Consider the following 24,147-nt stretch of genomic DNA (forward strand, 5'->3'; position numbering starts at 1 on the left):
TCTCTCTCTCTCTCTCTCTCGCTCTCTCTCTCTCTCTCTCTCTTTCTCTCTCTCTCTCTCGCGCGTGCACACACGAGGCACACACGCATTGTACCCCCCCACCCCCCCCTCACCCCCACCACCACCACCACCCCTCTCACATTGGCTCTATGTCTGCAAACATTCTCTCCATCTCTTTCTCCCTGCAGCCTCCACAGAGCAGCTTTTTATTTACCTGCACTGTTGCCAGTTAGGATTGCACTACATGGTAGCTCATAGGTCATCATTTTATTGTTTTGTTTCATTACTGTAATGTTGTATTTTCTTTAACTCTGAAGTGAAACAGGCAAAAATTCACTTTAAGCAAAAATAGAACATGAGAAGAAGTAAGAACCAAAGTTCCTTCAAATGAATTTAGACTTTTTGACATTCAGGCACAATGTTTTAGCACATAAATGCATACTCATTACCAATTTTGACACTCACAAAGAAGATGGTGTGGGCTATGTCTTGCCCAGGGCCTTGTCAGTCAGGGTCTTAGAGAAGAGGCCTAGGCTGGCTCGTCCTGTTACCCCACTAGCGCCTTCTGCATTAGGCGGGACTCTGCATCCCCCATCGCTTTGTCAGGTCTCTATTTCCTGTCCATTTGTACCTCTATTCCAGCTATTGGGACCTTTGGGTCCCTGGAGTCTCTGTACTGAAGAGCTTCTTCTTCTTCTTCTCGTTCGTGCTACCATGAACTCTTAAATGAGGCCGATGAAAGGAAGCTGCAAGATGTTACTGCTTCCGTACAGTGCTACGCTGCTTAGGCCTTGAATCTACCGGGCAGATCTGACTTGTCCACCTTGGTGAGTCAGCCCTCAAGATCTTATTTGGTCCTCTGAGTGGCAGCAGAATCTTTTAGGCTGGAATCAAGGCTTGTTCCCCAAACTCTTAACTGGCACCACTTGGTCCACCACTTTCCCCTTCTTTAGCATCATGGAATTTGATTTGGTGGGTTTGAAACTCATCCTTGACCTTGCAATATCCATCTGATGTTGCTGCCATGATGGTGAGATCGCCCATGAATGCTCTGATGGGGGGCTGCCGTGTGCCAGACTTGTTCAGCTGATTTGGCCGCCATGTTCATAGTGGGGGCTAAAAGATGCTACAATGAGTCTCACATCTGTAGGGAGGCAAAACTTTAATAAAACCTATTTGGGAATGTGTTTCAAGTGTCAAATCCAAAATATAATACATACACATAAAATACATAAAATACACATATATTACAAGGCCAATTAAAGTTTGCCCCCCACCCCCCAAACTCACACACACACACACACACAAAAAGAGGGCCTTCTTGTTGCATTATTTCAGAGCCTCCTGAGAAGGAATGACCTAAGCAGATGAAGAAGTGGCTACACTGTACATTCTTACAATGAAGGGGATTTATCACCCGTCACCCCCACATATGATCAATCATCCATTTTGACCACATAGTTTATTGACATTCAAAGGTTAAATGTTCCAAATTCCTTACAAATTTAAAAGTTGTGAAATTGACAATAAGTGGAAGAATACATGACTACACATCCATTCATTCTCAAAATGAATCAGTCAGTCATAGTTACATTTTGACTTTGACACATTTTATCTTTATATTTCTGCAGATATTACATTGACCCAAACCCAAACATTAGAGGGGTCTTATGTATTGACCCTGGCTTTTCCATCCATCCATCCATCCATCTGTGAGGCTTCGCTGATCAGATGTTGTCTGATCTTTAGAGTATGATGTGTGTCATACCGTCATGCCGGAATCCAGAAAATCTCAAAGGCTGATCACTTCATCCCTTTATTATCGCCTTATATTTCCCCTTATGAACCTTTAAAGTTGAAAAAAATCATCTTATTTCAAACTGTCTGACAATATAATTTTTAATCTATATTAACTTGTTCCCACTATTCACTGAAGCTATATGACAATTGGAATTAAATATTGGAACCCAAGACTCCTACGAAGGAGTTTATTAGATGGACAGGCACAAAATTTGGTAGGGCACCATGAGGTTTACATTTGAGGGTTGTTTTGTGAAATGTCTCAACAACTTTTGGATGGATCGCCATAAAATGTGGTACAGACATCCATATTCACCTCAGGAGGAGTTGTAGTAACTTTGGTGAAGCCTTAACTTTTCATCTACCACCATCATCAGGTCAAAATTTTAATGTGTCACATAGTTTGGTCAATAATCAAATACCTGCAAAACTCAAGAAATTCCCATCAGCCTTAATTGTACTTTGTGTTTGGAGCCGATGAGCAAAAGTTAGCATGCCAACAAGCAGGTGAAAATGGTAAATATAATACTTGCTAAACATCAGCATGTTTAGAAGATACTGTATGATGTCATTGGTTAGCATACTGATGTTACCCTTTAGCTCAACCACTGTGCTGCCTCACGCTGTAGGCTCTTTTCTTTCCTGTTACTTCAGATAAGGAAAGTTCACATATAAGTAAAAATTTAAATGTTTTACACCTGCCATTACAGTGGTAATGTTTGCTAAATGTTAAATGTGGCATATTTCCCATGTAAAACAAAATTCATCTGGGACTTATATTTTATGGACAGTGGAGGTTTGGGATGTAGGGAGAGAGTAGCTAATCATCTTGCACTTACACTGATAGAAAGAAAGCTATGAATCACACTTATTTGAAGAGTGTTAACACATTCTTAACACAGCTGTGGGCTTTGAGATATGATGTTGGTGTACACAACGACAACATTTGTCATCTTTCACTGACCTTTGCTGGTGATGCCAGATCTCTGAGGCTTGCTAAACTGACTGCCACAGCCAGTTAGGTATGAAAGTGACCAAAACTCAAATGCAGGTGTATTTGTTTTTCTGTAACACCTGCCGTGTGAAAAGGACGCTGCATGCCAGCGCTGATAAACTGCTTTTCAGCATTCTGTAGTTGGGCGATACTGAACTATGTATGCAGATGAGGACAGTGAAGGTCTAACAAATGGGAGGCAACCCACTATGTCATTATTTTTCATGTAAAGGTGTAAAAGTTGGTTCAACACCACCATCATCAAAACACCGAGTGAGGGAATATCTTTTGGAAGAATGGAGTTCAACCCTTCAATAGAGTTCTGCACATTTGGAGAGTCTAAGACAAGGAACACTGAAGCTGTTCTGAAGGCTAGTAATGGAACAATACTTTACTAAGACACTTCATTTCATTTGTCACCACTCTGTATCTTGTCATGGAGAAATGTGTTGCAGAGACTGGTGGACCCTGCTTCCCATAATACAACTTGATAGTACCCCTAACTGAATAAATAAAATAAAAAAATTCAAAATCTGAAATTAGTGATAGAAATGTATCATTCCTTGTCTGGCACATATTTTCATCACTATAAGCATGCCCTCGGGCTGAAATGCTGAAGCATTGCACAAAAATATCTCCCAAAATGTTAGAAAAAGCCATGATAAACAAGCCTCCATTTACAACTTGCACATCTTTCAAACAAGATCATACTCGCCAAACGTGACACAACTGTTTTGCAACACAAAGCACATTACTTTGTTTGGGCTTATGTTTGTATGTTTCTTAAAGCCAAACTGGTGATTCTTTGTCTTCTCACCAGACACCATGACAGATTATAAATTTACACCATACATGGCAAAGCAAAGTGGCAATATGACCAAGGCATCACTTCCTTGAGCATGAAACCCTCAACTGGAGCCAGGAAAATGTGTAATTTTGGAGTTCTTCCTCGAGGATAAGTATTTTGGGTAAATGAGATGGTCAAAATGAAAGGAATCTCCCTGTTCTCATTCTTGTGCCCGTAATTAATGACGAACAGACTCGTGTCCAAGACACTTACATAAATATTTTCAGTTTGGATGAAGGAAATGTAATCAAGCAAAATCCAGCTGTTTCATGTGCAGCTGAACCAGGATAGGATAGGGATATGGTAGATCAACTGAGGATATGCAACACAACATCATGGTTATTAAAGATGAATTCTTAGAAAGATGCTGCTTCTTTGAAGGTTAATGAATGAATGTGGATTTACATGTAAAGCATCCCCTTTAATGGCTAAAGCTGGTTTTTAAAAGCAATGATAAATCAACCTGTCAATACTGCTTTTGAGAACATTACAAAGAAAAGTGTTGTTATTGCCTCGGTGGCACAGACGTATCTGCTACTGCAGAAAATGACGTGCGTATGTTTGCAGATGAAATGTTGAAATTACAAATCCCACAGGTGATCAAACACTTTGCAAAGAGCAAACAGAGGTCTGACACAAGTTGATTCGACATGCTTTAAACACAGAGAAATACTTTGAGTGTAGGTGTTCTGATTGCACAGAGAGATAACAGATTGTAGAACTGTATCTGTGCAAGCTTTGTACCCCTCCCTCATGCCCCCACCCAATATAAAGCAAATACACACACACACACACACACACACACACACACACATACACACACACACACACACACACACACACACACACACACACACACACACACACACACAGAGTTTTCTATTTAGTTATACCATACATTGTGTTTTGTGATTTATTTTTGATTCATTAATATTTGATTGGCACATTACCTAAAATCCTTTGATACAGGCTGGACATTAAATGGCTTACATACTTGATCCACACACTTACACAATATGAAATTGTTGAATATATTCAGTTAACTCGCCCATAAATTGCTCCCAAATCTGACAACCTGAAACCATACAATCTCATGCAGAAAAACTGAAGTGTGACAGCAGCAAAAGCAGGAGAACAGATGCATAGTATATATACAGTAAGTAACCTTGAAAAACCTGTAATACTATACACATTATAAGCATTTAACATATTGAACATGATGCATGAAAAACAAAAATAAAAGGTACTATATACACCACATAAATGGTAATTACAAAATATGTTTAGGCACAAATAATGACAAATAAAGTGAGGAGATGAGGAAGTTACAACCAAAATTAAATGCAAAAATTGCACTTGCTTTTGAAGGAATACAATCGGGTGGTCCAGTTTGTCAAGGTTTTTCTGGACTCTCTAGTCCTGTTTGCTGGTGAGGTGAATATCCTGGTATTTGTATGACCAACCAACCTCTATATCCATTCACTGGATGTGCACTGGTACCATCTATCTCTAGCTCCTTGGTCTGTCACCTGTATTTACATGATACATGTTATAATGGAGTTATGGTTTATTTGGGAACAAGACGTTAGAGATGACCAACCGGTCAAATGTCTTTGTGACAAGAGTAATGAAGCCTGACCAACCATTAGACATGAGCCTGGAGCCATCCATATGTTGCTAGCAACTCATCCCAGCCATGCAATCCATGGAAGATAGGAAAATCCTCTGCTATCTTCTCCATGCTGCACAGCAAAAGGGCCAGTAGAAGAATGGGTGAAGTCCCCCTCTCAACACAGCAGGGGATGTGTTCATGTTTCCCTCCGGTATCATAGTCAAATAATAATTATTTTAAATTTAAGGGTCATTTGATATAGTGAGGTAATTTTTTTCACCAACTACAGTGTAGATGTAGTATGATCATGTGGTGGCAAGGTTAATGTTTGTTAAATGATTTGTGGGGTGGCTCCAACCCAAACATGATTCAGAATCTAATATTGTATGGTTATGCTACCAAATCACAATTTTTTTTTTTAAATTTTTTGATAGTAATCTGTGTAGAGATGGTTCTAAATTTAATTGTATTCAGAATCACAATCAGAATTGGAATCTGTCATATTAGCCAAGTAGTGTGCAAGTATGTGTCTTGGTGTTTGCTCCCACAAATGCAACATAGAAGAATAAAGAATGAAAATAGAACAAAAGTAAGATAATAATAAATGATGAAATAAACAAAAATAATAAAATTAAATCTATTTAGAGAATGGAATAATAACAGTTGTGAAATGAGACATAAAAACTGAGTGTACAGAAGAAATATAGACTGTGCTGTTGACAAAGAAATTAAGTTTATGAAATATATAAATGTGACGTGCAATAAATTGATTAAAATTATGTAACTGTGGAGGTTGAATGAAATGTACAATGTTGACATATTCATCAGCCTCCTGCATACAACAAACAATACTCTTAAATGTAATAAATTTTATGGCGCCCTTTATGAGCACTCAAGCTGTGGGCCCTTACATTTGTCTCCACAGTTCTCACCATTATGGCACAGACTTAGACAACAGATCCCTCTTTTCTCCCACAGCCCCCATAGAGCATACATGCATCCTATATTTTATATAAAATAGGCTATAATTTAGCTTTTATATCACATATGTGTAGGCATGTGTATGCCTGGTGAGTTAGAGTAAAATGAAATGAAATGCCAATTTATTGCAGCACTAAACCCTCTGGACCTTACTTTGGGAACCTGTGATTGGTCAAAAGCACAAAGGTCTTCCATCATTGATCCCTACAAATGGTATCAGTGCCAATACTGTAGAAATCTTCTGCTGAGACCCTCTGATAGTAAACTGAGAATGTCATTATTCATATCTGACAAGAAATAAAGATCCACATCAGGTTGTAATAATAAATAAATACATAAATAAAAAGTTAAATAAATAAGTTGTAAAGCTTACAGTGGTTATAAGTTTTAACAGTTTTTTTGTACATTCAGATATTGAAGAAATGTATTGTTTGATATGGACAATCATCTATGAAAAGTTTGACTTTTTGCTTAAGAATTTGGATTTGTGAATAGAAAATTTGGTCAAAATAGTGAGCAAATTAATCAAATAGAACTGCAAACAAAGATTCCTGTAATATTCTGTGAATCCAAACATTACATTTCTCCAAAATAATAAAAAGTTAGGGGAGATATCAGCAGTAAATCGTGTCAGTGGAGACGCAGACGATGCTTTCGTCATCAACCAACCTTCGTTTCAACTTCTCAACCAACCCTTACTGCACTCCTGCTGCTTTTGTCCCGCCCTCATCTCATTGTAACACATGTGATATTTTCTTATTTGTGAATTCCTGTTATTAACTATGAATGGGAAAAACAAGCACAAGCACTACTACAACTAAGACTTTAATTGTCCGATATCTACTCGTACTTTAAAGCTTTAAATAACGTTTAAAGTGATTAGTTTAGAAGCCTGTCAGTCAAAACTCTATCATCAAGTTAGGTTGGTAGTGCACAGCTTTTCCACGTCAGTGTGTTTACTGAGAGACTGACAGCTGCAGGAAGCTTCACTTTATTCACTTATGCAGCGCTTTATGGCGAGTGAATGAATACGCGCTGTTTGGAAATATCACGTTCTGACGCAGTGGAATGTCCGCTAATGTTAATTTGTCTGTTTGTCGCAGTGAATTGAACTTCGGTCTTCTTCAGTCACTGTTGGCCGGCTAGCCTGCTAGCTTGCCGAGCTAGGCTAGCTAGCATTAACTAACGTTACAGCTTGACTCCATCTTTGAAATAGAAGCCATAAACAGGTAATATGTGCATTTGTCGACAGGTGGTTTTGCTTTAAAGACTCAATGACATATAAATAACGTGTTGTCTGAAAGGACAAACAGTGAGGACACATTAGCCAGTTCACGCTAGCTAATTGAGCTAGGTGGTTAGCTCTCAGGCTTCTGGACATGTAATCAGTCTGTTAAGTTAGTTAATGAAACCAATCTGTAGACACTTCATTATATTGATATATATGAACTAAACTGTATTCATGTGTCTTTTCGTTGTGTGTTTGTTTGTCCCAGAGGGCTGTCATCTGCCTATCAGCCTCTTATTGCGGTGGGTGGCTAGCCTGTTAGCCTGAGTAGATGTTACTGACTCAACTAATCTAATCAGCCAGCACCTTCCTATCTCACCTGACAGTCGACCTGCTGGCTTCTGTCACTTGCCTTTTGTGTATTACTGTGTTATGTTTCACGTATACCTCTTGTGTTTTGGGGATTTCACTATGACTATATTGGATTCACGTTTGACTTTGTTCGAGTCTTGGGTTTAGTTTGCTGTTAGTGTATTTCTGTGAAGCTACATGCAGAGATGTTGTAGTATCGTGACAGCTGGTTGCTGTCAGTGATGTCTAAAAGTAAGGGGGGAAGTCTGAGTCCTCTCAGTTACATACAGTGATTGATACACTTTATTGCGAGCCTGACTTTTTTAGCATCACTAGGACAGCTCCTATCATGCCAACACGTCATCCAAACTTAAAGGATGGGTTCACAGTTTTCCAAGTCTGTCTTAAAACAACAGTCAGGAGCCCAAATGAACATTGAAACATGTTTTTCTTGCTGTAATCGTTCATACTGACCATCAGATAGTCCCCACATAATGTTTTGTTCCATGTAACTTACAATGTAAGTGATGGGGGACAAAATCCACAGTCCTCCTTCTGTGCAAAAATGTATTTAAGACTTTATCTGAAGCTAATATGAAGCTTCAGCGTCCAAATGAGTCAAATCAAGTTGAAGTAGTCTTTTTAGCGTCACAGTCCCTCTTTTTGTTACTATTCTTCCACCGCAGCTCAACAGGGAAACGCTGTCTGAGGAAACACAAAGAGGGAATTTGATGCTAAAAAGATGCAGCAGATATCTACTTGATATGACTAACTCAGACTGCTGAAGCTTTATATAATCTTCACATCAACTTTTAAATGACTGTGTGGACACACTGTGGATTTTTCCATCACTTACATTGAAAGCACATGTGAAGGAGATCTTTAATATCCAGTATGAACAGGAGGAATGATTACAGCAATGAAAACCTCTTTCATTGGTCATATGGACACCTGACTGCTGTTTTAAGACACACTTGAAAAATTGTGAACCTGTCCTTTAAGGCACTACAGTGATCTCAGAGGACATGTGAACATGGAATTTAATATTAAGAGTAGAAATTTTTTAAAATGACAAATTCTGCTTATAGGGTGAAGGCATTCATTTAGAAGAGCTTAGTGTACAGATAGACCTGAGACAACTTTGTAATTTTGGGTTATCTGTCTAGTGTTGTGGTGGTGCTATCCACAGGTGTCCACTGCTTTTAACCTCTTGCATAAAGTATAAATCTAGCGTTAAATGACATTTAGCGCTCTTTGAAGTGTTAAGACTATGGAGTACGGATTAAAACTGTGCCCCACTTACACCTCATTTAAGAGGTTTATATTGACAGAATATTTAAATCACCAAAAGAATCAGTGGAAGGTGTAAACCTGTAGGTCTGCTCATCTGGTCCCAAATTGTGAGAACTGGCCTCTAGTATTCTAAATTCTCGTCAAACAAACTAAACATCATGCTGAGATGGCTGTGCTTCATGAAATGAATCCTCCTGACTACTGTCTGCTCCTGAGTCTTGGGTTCTGGCCCCTTCAACCTTTCACCTATAAACTCCCAATCCAGATAGTGTTGAGTGGATGTGCACAGTATCATTATCTAACCACAAGTGCGGATGACGGAGAATGAAGGAACATCATAAAAATTGATTTCCCTCACTTTGCCCCAACTACATTCATACTGAGTCATTGATTTTATAGCACATGTTGATTATTTTAGGGACGTTATGCATTTTACAAGTAAACAGCACACGATATCAATCAAACAGCTGATAGCGTAAGGTGTAAGTATCCATGGTGACGGATGTTTCCTTGCTTTAAAGGAGAGATGCAAGTGTGTCCCAAAGTTGACCTATTTGTTGACACCCTCTTATACACTTCATACTGAAGTGGTAGTAAGCAGGGACTGGTTTTGTATCCAGCTAGACAACACAATAGTCTACCATCCCACAGAACAACCTGTAGCACCAATTCACTTGTTGTTGCTCAACAAAGTAGCCTAGTGAGACAGTGGTCAGTTACACTGGGTTTGTTCTTGTGGGCCAAATGAAATGACTGCAAGCATTCAGTGTTTCCCCTGTAATAGTGCAGCATAGTGCAACAAGAACCCCCGCCAGGCCAAAAAAATATTTTATTACTGCCAAAAATAACGGCAAATATCCATTCATTCAGAAATCAATAGCGTTTGGGAGCCTCTGTGCAGCGCTGTTCCGAAACGTGAGTTAATGTTTGTGTCGTTGCCTGAGAAACTAGTCTAACCTGACGATGCTAACAGAGAATAGAGAACAGAGAAATATGTGGCTGCTGAGTCTCCTGACTTTTGCTCAGTGCACCCTCCCCCCCGCCAGGCCAAAACAGTCAACCTAGGGGATACACTGAAGCATTATTGCTTTGTTTGAATGTCACATGAACAATGTCTGTTACAGATTGTAGTTAATGATGTTTCAATCAGAATCCACTGAAGTAAAGCTGTGATGTAGGCAGTTATGTCTTAATGCATAGTTATTGAGCTGTCAAACATTTTTTACCTAAACTGAATACCTGCTGTGTGCACTGTTCAGCTCTATGATGTTGGAAATCATTAGATGAGGACTTTGTATCAACAGACACTCAACATCAATGATATATGACAGTCTTATCAGCCGTGATATGGCCGGCTATCATTCTGTCTCAACATCTTAGCCTTCCCCTATCATAACTTCATCCTCTTAGTGTTTTGAATAGGCTGCTTACCATGAATTTAAAAGAACGTGGCCTCAGCCACCCAATCTCTATACTCATATACTGTATCTCCCTGTAAAGTAAGCGTATTATCTCACATGGCTTCCATGGCACAAGAAAAAAGGTTAATCCAACAATTTTGATATCCCGTGCTTCTCAAATATGAACACCATGCCATTTTGATTCTGTTTGGTTATCCATATTGGTTTCAGGCATTGTCTAGGTGGACATGGAAATTTTCTGTCCGCTTCGTAGATTCTATTCATTTGAGGCTGAGAGCTCTTAGTTTGACTTTAAGCTTGGCTACTCAATTTTCAGATACTTTTTGCAGAATATCAGATTTGTTTATTGGATTTATTTAGTCAAAAGATTGTTTATCCATCACTAAAAATTCCTGCATGTACCTACATACATGAATTTATTAGGGACAAAACAGTCCAACAAGCAGTATCACAGTTTTTTATTGATGGTTATGTGGTCTGTGGTGCATTTGTTACTGTATGTACTTACATATAAGGCTGCAACTAAATTATTTTCATGATCAATTAATCAACTGATTATTTTTATCAATGAACCAATTAATTGTTTGGTCTATTAAATGTCAGATAATTGTGAAAAAATGACTCTTATAATTCCCCACAACTCAAAGAGATGCATTCACATGTCTTGTTTTGCCCGATCAACAGTCCAAGATATTCAGTTTACTGTCATATATGACACAGAAAAGCTTCATTTGAGAAGCTGCAACTGGCAATTTTTCATAAAAAATGACTGAAATGATTAATCGATTATCAAAACAGTTGTTATTAATTTCATGACCATCGACTAATCAATTAATTGACTAGTAATTACTATAGCTCCACTCACACACTGGCTGCATACTTCCATCCTTAATACCTCACCAATCAAGGTACTTCATTATATCATTCCCAAAATCCTGTTAATCTGAAAGTGGCATTAAGCAGTCCTGCTTGTTGATTTGCAACATTATCCACAAAGGCCTGATAATAATGAAAGGATTCAAAATCACATGCTAACAGATTGATCTCATGTTTTTCCCTTTGAGTCCAATACTTTAAAGTGTTTTCTACTTTTTGGGAAGGCAAATTGTAATGATGTCTCTTATTATCATTCAGTTAGATGTGACTACTTTGAATCATGATATTAGAGTTACAGTACAGTTATGTAAAGGGACTAGTAGTGATAATGTTGAATTATTGCCCAGCTATAGATTGTGTCGCTGCCAAAATCAACCATCTCTTCTTTCCTTTTTCTGTCAGAAAGCAGCATGGTGGACAAGAATATCTACATCGTCCAGGGTGAAATTGGTACTGTTGTCGGGGCTATCAAGAGGAACTCCAGATGGAACACCCACACTCCACTGGCAAGTTAAAAAGAACAACTATATTTTTTATTGGAACTGCATTAAGGTTAGATTTAGTAAAGATGTAAAAAAAAACTGAGGTTTTTCATAGAGCTCCACACTGGTCAACTCAATTTCTGGTATCCGAAACCTGACCCAAGTAGGGCCAATCTAATCAATTCAGTCTAATCATTTGGGGTCCCATTGCATTGGTGAGTGGATCAGCTCTAACACCTTTTGCATTATCATCATTGCAGAAGGAAAATGTCCAAAGTTTTGGACACATTAAGATCTGACCTCTAGTGTATATAGGGTAAGCCTTAACTTGCAGGTAAATTGGGCAAACTACATCCCCAGCAACATCCTGAATGAGAAGTCACTGTGATTTTCTGATGGGAATGATCATATTTTTATATAATGTCCACAATAGTGGCTGATTTATTTATCTTACTTTTGAAACTTGAGAGTTTTGGTCACAAGCAGGTCTCTGGCCTCCGTTGTTAATAACAGGTAATTGTATCTTCTAGAATAGTTGGATATAAAATCATGACTCTCACACAGAGGTTCTCAGTCCAGGCTTCATTTCAACCATCTAATCAGGGACTGATTTCATAAACAGCAGGATAACAAACACAGTGTCATGTCTCTCAAGTGTCAACATGTTGGGCACTTCTTTGGATGCAAAGAGGCCTGTCACCATAACTACTTTTGTTGGATGATATATTGTCCCAGAAATAATTGCGATAAACGATATTATTGGCATTTTAAGACCATTTTATGCCATAGTTGCAGTTAACATGGTAACATTGGTTTAAACACGATACTTACCTATTTGGGAGGTGCTCCCTAGCTTCACTTTATTCACTTACACCATACCTGCAGCCTACAAACATAACCTACACACCCCCAGCATGTGTTCACTAGTGGGAGTGAAGAGTTTTGGGAGAGTTTTGGGTTTCTAGAAATGTCAGGAGCTGTTTTTATTTATTGAGGCGAGTGTGATGCTCACAAAAACGGGATTTTATGAGTTAAATAGTTCATAGGACATAAGTCTGTTTCTGTTGGTCTTAAAAAAGAAAACAAAAACAACTTTATGACCAACACAGCAGCAAAACTTGAGAGAGACTCAGCAGCCAGACATTTCTCCGTTCTCTGTTTAGGAACGGCTGAGATCCACCTGAGGTCCACCTTAAAGGTCTGACCACCTTAAGTGAGCCTGGTCAGGGTACGCTAACCCATTGTCGCTAACTTCTTGGCTAACCCCCTTCACTTTAATCAGCAGATGGCAAGGAAGACACAGGAACTTGGCTTGGGTCTTGAGGAGTTGTAGCGTTTATTCACTGACAAATACCCTAGACTGTACACACACTGCACCACTATGTTCTCCGCTATACTGCTAACTTCATACTCTGCTGCCGCTCCGGTCGCCAGCACCAGTGTCACTGTCACACACCCGCTCTCTCTCTGTCTCTCGCTCTGTCTTGACCGTACACTCGCTACACACCTGGTGGCAATCTCATGTAAAAAACCACGCATGGAAACACAATGGGCAATATCAGAGTCAGCAAAAATGATCAAGGTCATGTCCATATATCATATGATAAGTCTATAATGTAATTATCGTGACAGGCCTATACATAGATATACTGTAGATACATAAAAGATACATTTAGATAGATATATACATTTGCTAAATCGCTCATTACTGTTTTTGTCCAGAAGATACTAAGTACTGTACTTATTACAAGAAAAAGTTGATTTCGTAGCACACATTTAACTGAATACACCCTGATTGAGCATCCTGAACACCCTAAATAGCAAATTCTCCTATGCTTCCATGATTTCTGATCATGTTTTTTGCTCTACCCAGGATGAAGAACAAGACCCACTACTGAACAGCTTTGGCCACCTCAAGGAAATACTCAACAGCATAAAAGGTATGTGTGTGCTGTGGTGGTATACTGTAGGTTGGGCGGAAGGTGATGGTATCAGTAACAGTTCAGGTCAAGATGTTTGACTTACAACTGTCATATCACCATAAACAAACCAAACAATTCACCAGAGTTTGTCTGAATTGCACAAAGCAGGTTAGGAGTGAAAACACCCCAAATCTGCAGAAAAACTTCACGTCCGATTCTGCCAATGTTCAGGAAAGATCGCACAATGGAAGCTACCCTTCACTAAGTTTTTTTTCTTGTCCTCCAATTTTTGTTGTGTTAATACATTACTTGAATAAACCTCAGGGAATTAGGACTGTGAATTTGAGTATACTCGCATTGTCCCCTTTTTTGTCTCAACAGTAAGGTGATATTTAATCAGGTGTGCTCAGTAGATTTCCACTGAGAAACATCTTGGCCTTTCACACTTGTCAATATTATTTCTCAACATCTTACGGCGTAAGAGATTTTCTCCATTTGATCATTTTAAAAAGTCCCAAGGTGTCCCGGTAATGCTGTTGGTCGATCTTCTGTAAAATTGTCCTTATTATGAGAAGACAATGAAGTTAAATGTTATGTGGAGGCAAATGTTATGTACAGTGCAAGTGTCTCCCTACATGAAAAGGGTTGAATTAGAGTATTTAAAGTTGACTAATTTGCCAATTTGGATGAATGTTTTAAATATTAAGAATACTCAACATTATTACTGATGCATTTTTATCAGTATACCTTACTTAGACTAATGTGAAATGGCCTGTTATAACATGTGGCCAAGTATAACAGCCTACATATCAAAGTCTCATGTTTTCCTACCTGAAAGACTGTAAATAAATAAAATGGATGCTTCTTAATGATAAAGTAATATCACATTGGACCGCAGTAGAGGAAGTGAGTAGCGGGGCGAGTAAAAACTCTCTGCCCCCCTTCTCCATCACCCTTCTCTCTACTTCCATCACAGTAAAGTTTGCAGGTAGGTCATTTTCAGATGACTGTATGTAAAACTTTGTAGCCTGCAATGCTGTTATCCTGTGTCTCTCTGTATAGAGTGAAAAAAAAGTCCTGATGCTTTTACAGACAAAATGAGATTCAAACCAGGGGCTCCTCAACAGATGAAGAACATTTAGGGAGGCAGCCCTCGTACACAGGAAGCTTCAACAAATGTGCCAAGTGTTTTCAGTGGCTGCTTCAAAACTATAGGCATTAAGTGGCATGTTCTAAAAGTTTGATGTGACTTAGCCTATTGTAGGACAGCCTTTCAGGAAAAAGAGCATCAACATTGTGTTGTTTTGGTACCTGCACATAGATATTCTGTTTGTTATTAACTATTAAAGCCTGAACTCCTGTCTGCACTGTGTATTAGTGACACATTCTCGGCATCCAAACAAGTGCATACCCTTACTGGCATCTCTGTGCAGGGCTTACACGTTAAAGTTTGAACAAGGCTTTTCTCCTAGTCTAATCACACTAGCACTACATGTGGTGACTGATTATTTGTGAGTCTAAGTGTGGAGATGCAGTGGTGATGTCTGGCAGCCCCCCCCCCCCCCCCCCCACCCCCCCCTACTGAGAGAATCAAGCTGGCTCTGAGGACAATCCTGCATGTTGTCATGCCTTTGCAATGAGAGTCCTGGCAGCTCCTACAGCCCCACAGCTCCAGTTGTAAGCAATGGGAAAGATTCAACACATGGAGCTGCGCAGCCTGAGCCCCCACCGTTGCTGCCTCCCTCCAGGGAATGCCTCTGCCACTGTAAGATGGACAGGCGCTTCTGGTCGAGGAATCCACCACTCTGGTTAACCCTCCTCTTTCCTTTTCCTCTCTCTATAACCCTTTCTTTTCTGTCTGCAAATCATCAAAAGCCTATATTCCTCTGTTACTGTCACTTAGACTGATTTCACCACAGCTATTGTGTTCAACTTGAATGGAAGTCAAATAAAAAACTGAAATATTTTTTTTCATCTTTTTTTTGAACATTTGCATGAAGTAATGAGTCCATGTCAAGGATGTTTGAAGGCCTTGTTGCATCCTTAAGCCCAAATCCCATGTGCACCCGGCCTCTCAAATGTTTCATCCTTACTCTGATGAGAGTCAAAATGGAGATCAAATAACCACAGTAGAGCTGAATTCTGTGCTTGACATACTGATCAATTTATGTTTTTGCAGCAGCATAACAACCTATTAGATCTCTCTGCCTCTGTCTTTCATACAGAAACACAGCAATATTTTGGTAGGAAATCTTGCGGGTGGGCTGTGTTGTGCTGCTGCTCTGAGGCTTCGCAGCGGCCCAGCTGTCTGCTTAATGAAAGCCCAGTAATTCCATTCACTCTAGTGTGTATCTCCGCTCCCTCTAACAACAAAAGCCAACCAGCAAAGGAAATATGAATTAGTCCCCACAAGATTTCTCAGCCCCTTTCTGTCTCTCTTCTCTTATTTTCTTTCTTTCTTTCTCTCCATCTCTGTTGCTCTCTCTCTCTCTCTCTCTCTCTCTGGCTGAGGGTTTCTGTTCTGTTCTAGCCAGCGTGATTGACAGCACCATGTGCCATAGAGCTGGAGAGTAGTGCAGCTGGAAGTATATCATCTGCAATTTTAGTTGGGTAAATATAGCAGGGAGTCTTGTCAAGCAGAGAGATAAATTGTTCTGGGAAAGGAAGTGTTGTCTCTCTTTTCTGAAAGGAAGGAGAAAAAAGTTTCCTCCAACTCCTGGAAAATGTAAAGTTCTCTCTGGACTCCCGAACAATGAAAGCACAGTTGCAGAAGCTGGGTCAGTAATGGACCATGTGTTGAGATGCCTCAGCTCCACCTTGCTTAGTCAGCCAGGCAAATCAGACCCAGGAAGCAGGAGCCTATCATCCGATTAAAACGAGATGGTTTGGATTGAGCCTGATACCTAATGTCCATCCCTAACCTCATTAGACCCATATAATTGAGTGCTTTCCACAGCTTTGTGGCCAGCATCTGTCTTTAAATGTGTACTTGCTTGCAGAAATTATGTGAGTTTCTGTCCTATAAAAGTCCTTTGGTTTTAAACCTAAAGACCAGTGTTTTTTAATATAAGCATGGCAGCATGGCAAATTAAGGCTTTTTATTCATTTTCCAGATGGATACTGGGTGTTAGTGAGATGTGCAACAGTGCAACATAAGCGGCGATACAGTGTTTAAGCATTGTCTGGGAAGCGGTCAAATGGGCCTATTAGTGCTTTACTTTGGGGTTGCTGGAAAACATTACCATGAATTAGGGCTGGGTGATATGGTCCAAAAAACATAAAATCTCTTTTTTTCTCCCTTTTTTTTTTCTCAAGCTTGGAGGCAATTTACAATTTCAGTTTATTTATCTTTTGCTGCAGATTGCAGGAAAGGACTTCATGTGCAAAACAGTTGATAGATCAGCATCACTAGCAAGGCTTTCATCGTCATGCATATTGAAAAAACAAAGGTTATCCCACACAGCTGTGGTAGATGCTTGAACTGAGTAGCGCATGTTCACTTTAATAATCAGTTTTAGATAGATCAGATAGAGCAGAAAAGTCACAAGGCACATTCATCGATCTGCTCCTGTAGCCTGGTATCTGCAGAAAGCTGGCTAGTCAGTGTTAGCTACCTGGCTACATGGCAGGGACAAACTGAACTGTAGAACGCACATACTGTTATGCTGACTCCCATGTTTTCACCTCTCCTAACCACATAATGCCTCATCAACAAACGTAAACCGAGAGAGCAGATCAGTGAGTATTTTTCAGTTTGTCCTTTTCGTAGATGCGACTGTTAGATTTACGACGAGACAGATAGTCAGCTAGCTGCCTGGAGTCACGGCAGTCCCGCAAACTGCTACAGGTGCGTGTGTATTTCACTATTTACATCACAGTTAACAGGACTGTCGTGACTCAAGACAATTATAGTATCAAGCTATCGTCTACTTTACTTTTTGATGTAAAATAACCTTTTTTGGATTTTGTTATATCTGGATTCTCATGATGTAGACATTTGACACATTGAGTAAAAACAAAAAAATACTAATGATAAGACATATGCCTTATTCCTTAAAGCCTCAGTTCTAAGTTGTTTGTCATCATAAGTTCACATTTGGTTGATTGTTTTTTACATTATTTCTTGACATTTTGGACCTTGATGTTGTAAGCGTTGTGGTATGATTAGAGTTCATTAGTTGGCCACATGGACCAGTAGCATTAGTGATGATAGGAACAGCCATGTGGGCCATGCTGCACCTAATCCAGGCGCTACATTGGAATTAAAAACAAGCAACTAATAGTGACGAATTGGCTCCAAGATCTTTATTGTATTTGGTGTTGTAAGATGTGAAACATGGTTTTGAGCTGCAGATTGAGTCTTTGTCTCTCACGTGACTTTGACAGGTGTCTCTCCTGAATAAGATTGTCATCACACAGACAAATCTGTCTCCATCTCTCGTTGAATAATTTGGATTTATTTTGTTGCAGGACTATACCTCAGAGAGTAAGCGTGTGTGGAGAACAGCCATTTGTTCTGACATACATTTTATTTCCTCTAACGCTCACCTATTTTTTTTTTTTTCCCCAGTAACACCTTTTTTTATGCAGAAGTCACTGAGCCTCAGCTTCTCAAATCTTCAATTCTCTCCTTCCACCCTCCTCTCCCATCGACCCCCTCCGCTGCAGCGAAGGTCAGGTTTTTGACAAGTCTGCAGAAGAAACAGTCTGCTCCTAAATCCCTTCATTTTTATTCATACAAATACAGGTTTAGAGCTCCTAGCAGCCCCATAGATACAAAGCCAGAGTGGCCTTTTGACTGACAGCTTTCTCCCTTTCATCCAAACACTAACGAAATTCACAAGCACACCTCTAATTGACTCGAATCACCAGCACGGCACCAGAGGTAGATATCAGGGTGCATGGCAGTGGATTTGCAGAATGAACATTGCGGAGGATGATTTGATTATACTCCAGCTGACCTTTCCAATAATTATCTGGGTTTCCCATAAGCAAAGCACAAAGCAGAGGTAATTTGGCATGGAATAAGGAAAATTATGAGAAAATTTATGTATTTTTAATCGCGTTCTTTGAGTCTCTAACATGTAAGAATTATTATAATATGTACTCATTCATTTATTTTATCTACTGCAATAAAACGAAGGTGCTCAGTGGCACCAGTACAACGCCAGTTTTGTTTTTAAAATGTTCTCTTTTTGTTTTCACAAAGCCTAATCCATGCGTTACTGACAACCTCACTAATTCATCACATTTTACCATCATGTCAGTCATCAAGAGGGAATGCACACATGCCGCCCCTCTTAGTCTCATTTCAAGGTCAAGCTTGTGTGTGTGTGTGTGTGTCGTCTCAGTCCCCAGCTGTGGTCAGGCAGGCGCTGGCGGGCCTCCGGGGGTCGCAGCCCGAGCACTTGGGAACTGACTGTGGCCTTATACCCCCCTGCCCCCCCCCCTCCCCCTCCCCTCCACTTCCCTGCCACCTGATCTTCACACATATATCACTCCCAATTGAACCGGCAGAAGGCAGCTGGCAAATGCCGAGGAAGAGGAACCATAATTCATGTCGCTCAGCCACTTATGCAAATATGTTTACTCACGGAGGCATTCAGAGCAAGGAGAATCCACCTCATGGCAATTCTTAACATGTCTGCCGCGTGGCCCTGGTGTCCTGTAGCTTTAAGTATGAGATCATGAGATAGATTCTCAGTCCTGCTGTCAGTGTTATTTTTATTACACGGTCAAAAGACAATAAACTGAGTGGGCAGAGTTGTTACTCACATTAGTGTTTGTCTGATTTCCTCAGGCTAATGTTGTGCGGGTATACCACCTGGATAAATTAATCCCTTAATATTCGCGGCCTGGTCCGACTCACTAACAGGATGATATTTTTGATCTTATTTCTTATTTCTCATGTGTGCAAAGACATTCAAGATAATATTGGTATCTTTATTCTATATATACATTTCTTGGCAGATTTTGCTCCAGTGGTTCCAGTTGGCAGTAAATAAAATGTTATGGTGATTAACCTGCACACTTCTTGATCCTCAATTTAGACCGAAATTTCTTTAAAGTGGCTGAAGGTGTGAAGCTTGCCAGCTTTTTTTTTTCTTCAAATGTCCTGGGTGACATGTTCTCATATTCTCATGTAACCTACATTTTTCTAGATTTATCTTGTTACATATATTTCGTTCGTATAGGTCCACATACTAAACAACATTATTACATTTTGTTTCTTTCTTCAATACAGTGTCCTCTTAGAAATATTATTCATATCTCCACCCAGTTACTGCAGCTACAGTCAAATCAAGTGCACCTGCCCTGCACTAAACTGATTAAACAGCTACATAAGTCTCATGTTTTACCTGTAAGACTTGTGATTTAATGCAGTTGCTCATCATTTGTGATGTGAAAACGTCAGATTTCCACACAGTCACAGAAATAAAAAGTGTGTCCTGGTATTAGTTCAGTTCTAAAAGCCAAGCGCAGCATGGAGCATCTCTCCTGTCAGCTGAAGAGTGGATCAGACTGGACGGTGGAGACACTGGTACGTGTCTGTTTAAAAAGGAGTTTAGCCGACTTTGCTGCATTTAACATCGGCGCTTGAGTTTGGAGAAGGAAACACATTTTCTCTCCTCTGCATCACGCTGTCCTCCGTTTCCATCACAGTTATGTATTTAGATCATTTAGAGACAAGAATCTGGAAAAGTTTGCATCCTGTCATGTTGTCACCCTGTGTTTCTCCGTGTGTAATGACGTGGATTTTAAAAATGGCAGCAATTTGACCGACAAAGTGTGAGTTGACTCAGTGGCTCATCGACTGATGTAGCGACTAAGCAACTTTTAGGGGGCCACTGTAATTTATAACTATATGGAAGGTTGCATCTTATGTATTCATGTAATACTACATTTTAGCACCCTATATTTTTCGCCTTTATTGTCATAGGCTTTAACCAATGATTAGTTTTCCTACTGATTAATGGAGGAGTTACCTTTAAATATATGGTTTTGTATTTAAAATGTCAAAAATAATGAAAATGCCCATCTTGACTTTTCAGAGCTCTTTTCAGAGTTACATCTTCAGTTGTCTTGTTTTGTCTGACCAACAGTTCAAAACAGTTTACATTGATCTACATCACCATTATTGGAGATTTGTTTTTTTATTTTGAGTTTATTGATGTTGTTTTTTGATTTAGTTCATCATTACTGTTTAATGAAACAAACTAAATGCCATGATACCACAGAGAATATAAATACTAGCTGCATTGGTGCGTGCAGTTGTGATTGATGGCTGATGGGAGGCCCATGGATTATACAGGTGTTATACAGTGGCAAGCCTTTGGCCCGCCAGTTGTAAAAGTCCCCATCAAAAGAGCTATGATTAATCGGAGTGTCTCCCACTCCCCAGACAGGCTGCCACCTAGTGCTGGTTAGTAGCTGTAAATCTGGCCAGTTAACAGTGCCCTAACCGGGGACTGACAGGCAGGGCTTAGGCCCAGTGTGAAGAGGGGATGCAACTGTTGTCCTGTTTCAGAGGCTCTCAACAATGTGCTGAGTGGATGGAGAGTCCCAGCAGAGGGCTATTAATCATGCCGGGTGTCTGCAGGGTGGGGAGGACGGGGGGGCTGAGGGTTAGAGGGAAGAGAGGGTCGAGGGTGCCGCGGAGGATCTGGATGTGCTGACAGGAACAGTGGGCAAGATGTGAGCAAAACAAACTAGCCCCCATGAGCCCCAAAAGAGAGGAGGAGGAGGGCAGGCTGGGCCAGAGCTTGGACAGAAGAAATGTGCTGTGCATTCACACTAAAGCCTCCTGCACGCATGGAGGAGTTTCCACACAATTGTGTATATCATTCACTCCAGAAATGGTGTCAAATGAGTTTAGTAATACAGAGATGCTCTTAATTGGGAAAGAATGATTACCGCGTATTGTCATCATCTAAACTATCCTGTCCCTTTAAGCAGGTTGCATCAACATAATTGATCACTGTTATCACTGTCAATATTGTGATTATGTGAAATGTGTATGTGAAACACATTCACCATAATGGACTGCATTAATATATTTGTAAAGCTTTTATCCAAAGCACTTAACAGTACTAATAGTGGTCTCACTTAGAAATTATTGTCCCAGTTTGTATGACTCATCCAAAGTGGTAATATTATTCTGTGTGAGACTGAAAGGAAACCTACAGTTTACTACAACATGGGATTTATTTTCATATCTACAGCCATCAGTTGTATTGGTTGTGATGTGATTATATTGTACTTCCCAGTTAACTGGTGAAATCTTGAAATGTGGCAACATGTAATAGGTTCAACTGGGCATCAAGCACAAGTAATCAAACTATCATACAGGATGAAAAACAAACCTCCAGCTTAGACATACTTACTTCGAAGAGAAAACAAAGGTGAACAGTGTAATTATGATGCACACTGGCCCAAAAAGCATTTACCCCACACACAGTCATTGGAAAAGGAGTGGCTATAATACAGTGAAAACATTTTTCTGAGTGTCACAAACTCTATGAAATGACTATTATCAGAGTTTGATCCACTCAGTCCAGTGATATTTGAAAAGTCTATATTATATTAAATTATATATTATATAAATTATATTAAATTATTTGATCCCTTTCATGTGAGTGGGGAGTCAACTGGAAGTCAGATGTCTCAGCCAGCGGAAGTCTCTGGTGCAAATGCTCTAATTGGTTCAGCTCTATGGGCCCAAAAATGTGGAGGCGTGAGGAAGCGTGCGAAAATATGGCAAACTTTTTCTGGCTTCACATACCACTGAGCAACTTTCATAGGAATGAATGGGCGTCATCTTTGATCGTTGTATCCAGTCATACATTCACGGTGTTGCAGCCTGACTTCCTGGTCCAACTTTAACCTTCCATACTCACTGTAGTTGTGCATACTCAGCTTTCCTGTGCAATGAGTGGTTAGAACAACATTGTGGTGTACTCACCTTCGGTTTTACCTCCAAATAAAGTGCCTTTGTAAATCTGGCAAAACTGTCAGACCACTCCTGTTTGTTGCCCCTTTGGTCCTGTAGCCATGTTCTGAAATCACAGTTATTACTTTGGTGATCTCTTATCATTTCTGATGGACCCGTTGGCCAGAGCTACAAAAATACAATGCAAGTTGTAATATACCATAATTTTCCAAAGAATAATGATGATCTCAAACGCTACATTCAAAGAATATAGTGAATCAGTCTTTTAGTGTGTACTAGGTAGATATTTCCACCGAAGTAGTAGTAGTAAAAAGTGCCAGCCATTTTCTTTTCCAGCCTTGGCCCTCAGAGTCCAGACTGGATCAGTGAAGGTCTAGACCTTATCTATGTTGTCAGCTGTGACTGGATTTAGTGTTTTCCCCTGTACAACCTGGATTGTGTTTTAATGTTCTGTTAAGCATATTCTTATGAGGTGGTAATTGGAGTTCAGCACGAGACACCGACACCCACCTCACTTAAGTTTACCCCTGAGCTAATGGGCTTTGAGTTCAGTGTTGCTTTAATTACTCCACACTGAGCTGAGAGCATTAATAAACAGGGGGTATTAAGGTAGGGTTTGGGATGTTTCAACACCTCTGAATCCAGTGCCCATTCTTCACTGGAGGTCTGCTCTAAAAACAGACTCGTGCTGGGCATGTGGCGATACTTTGATTGGCCCAACAGCATTTTCAAGATTGACTATACAAGCTGGTATTGACAATTTCTGGAGGTGCCAAGTGTAAGTTTTCAATGTGTTAATGATTGCGTCTCTAAGTTTAGCCCACATGCGAGGCAGGGTTCATGGACATCTGAATTTTGTTGACATGACCTACAGTGTATGACTGTATATTTTTGGTGAGTATCGACAACAGTCTTTCACTGACATTCATACGACGTACACTGCCAGTCAGCAAACATCAGCTAACATCTGCTGCATCTATTACAGTCATAGTTATAGTCATATTTGACTAATCTAGATTTTTTACATTGTTTTACAACTAAGCTGTTAGTGATTATTTGAGATTTGAACCTCCATTTTGTAGTTATTTTTATCAGATTATTTGGTGTCACGTGTCCTTGGAAATAGCAGTTAGACAAACTAACTCAGACTAACACCAAAGAAAGTAGATGGTGTGTTTAAGACTGATTGATCCATTTCTTGTCCATACTGTAGTTCCTACACCGAAACAAGCCTCAGCACCATGCTTCACCCTGGTTGAGTTTAAATGGTGACAGTGCTTAGTGACAGTGTTTAGATTTCTTGAGACCTTTGTTGTTTGCCACCAGTGCAAGCGAGCATTATACCTTGCCATTTTTTTTTTTTTTGGTCATTTCCTCTTTTTGAAGAATA

The 24,147-nt window shown here is 39.8% G+C and overlaps 1 protein-coding gene across 2 annotated transcripts in view; it reads left to right on the plus strand.

Moving 5' to 3' along the window:
* The first annotated feature begins 7,162 nt into the window (after positions 1-7,162).
* Positions 7,163-24,147, plus strand: part of gbf1 (golgi brefeldin A resistant guanine nucleotide exchange factor 1) — a 91,992-nt gene continuing 75,007 nt past the window's right edge. For both annotated transcript variants that reach the window (XM_042432582.1, XM_042432583.1), the window contains exons 1-3: positions 7,163-7,463; positions 11,806-11,909; positions 13,759-13,825. In XM_042432582.1, the coding sequence (XP_042288516.1) occupies positions 11,814-11,909; positions 13,759-13,825 (163 nt within the window). In that variant the 5' untranslated portion in view covers positions 7,163-7,463; positions 11,806-11,813. The remainder of the gene's footprint in view (positions 7,464-11,805; positions 11,910-13,758; positions 13,826-24,147) is intronic.

The sequence above is a fragment of the Thunnus maccoyii genome, chromosome 14 (genome assembly GCF_910596095.1).
Source record: "Thunnus maccoyii chromosome 14, fThuMac1.1, whole genome shotgun sequence".
NCBI classification, from domain to species: domain Eukaryota; kingdom Metazoa; phylum Chordata; class Actinopteri; order Scombriformes; family Scombridae; genus Thunnus; species Thunnus maccoyii.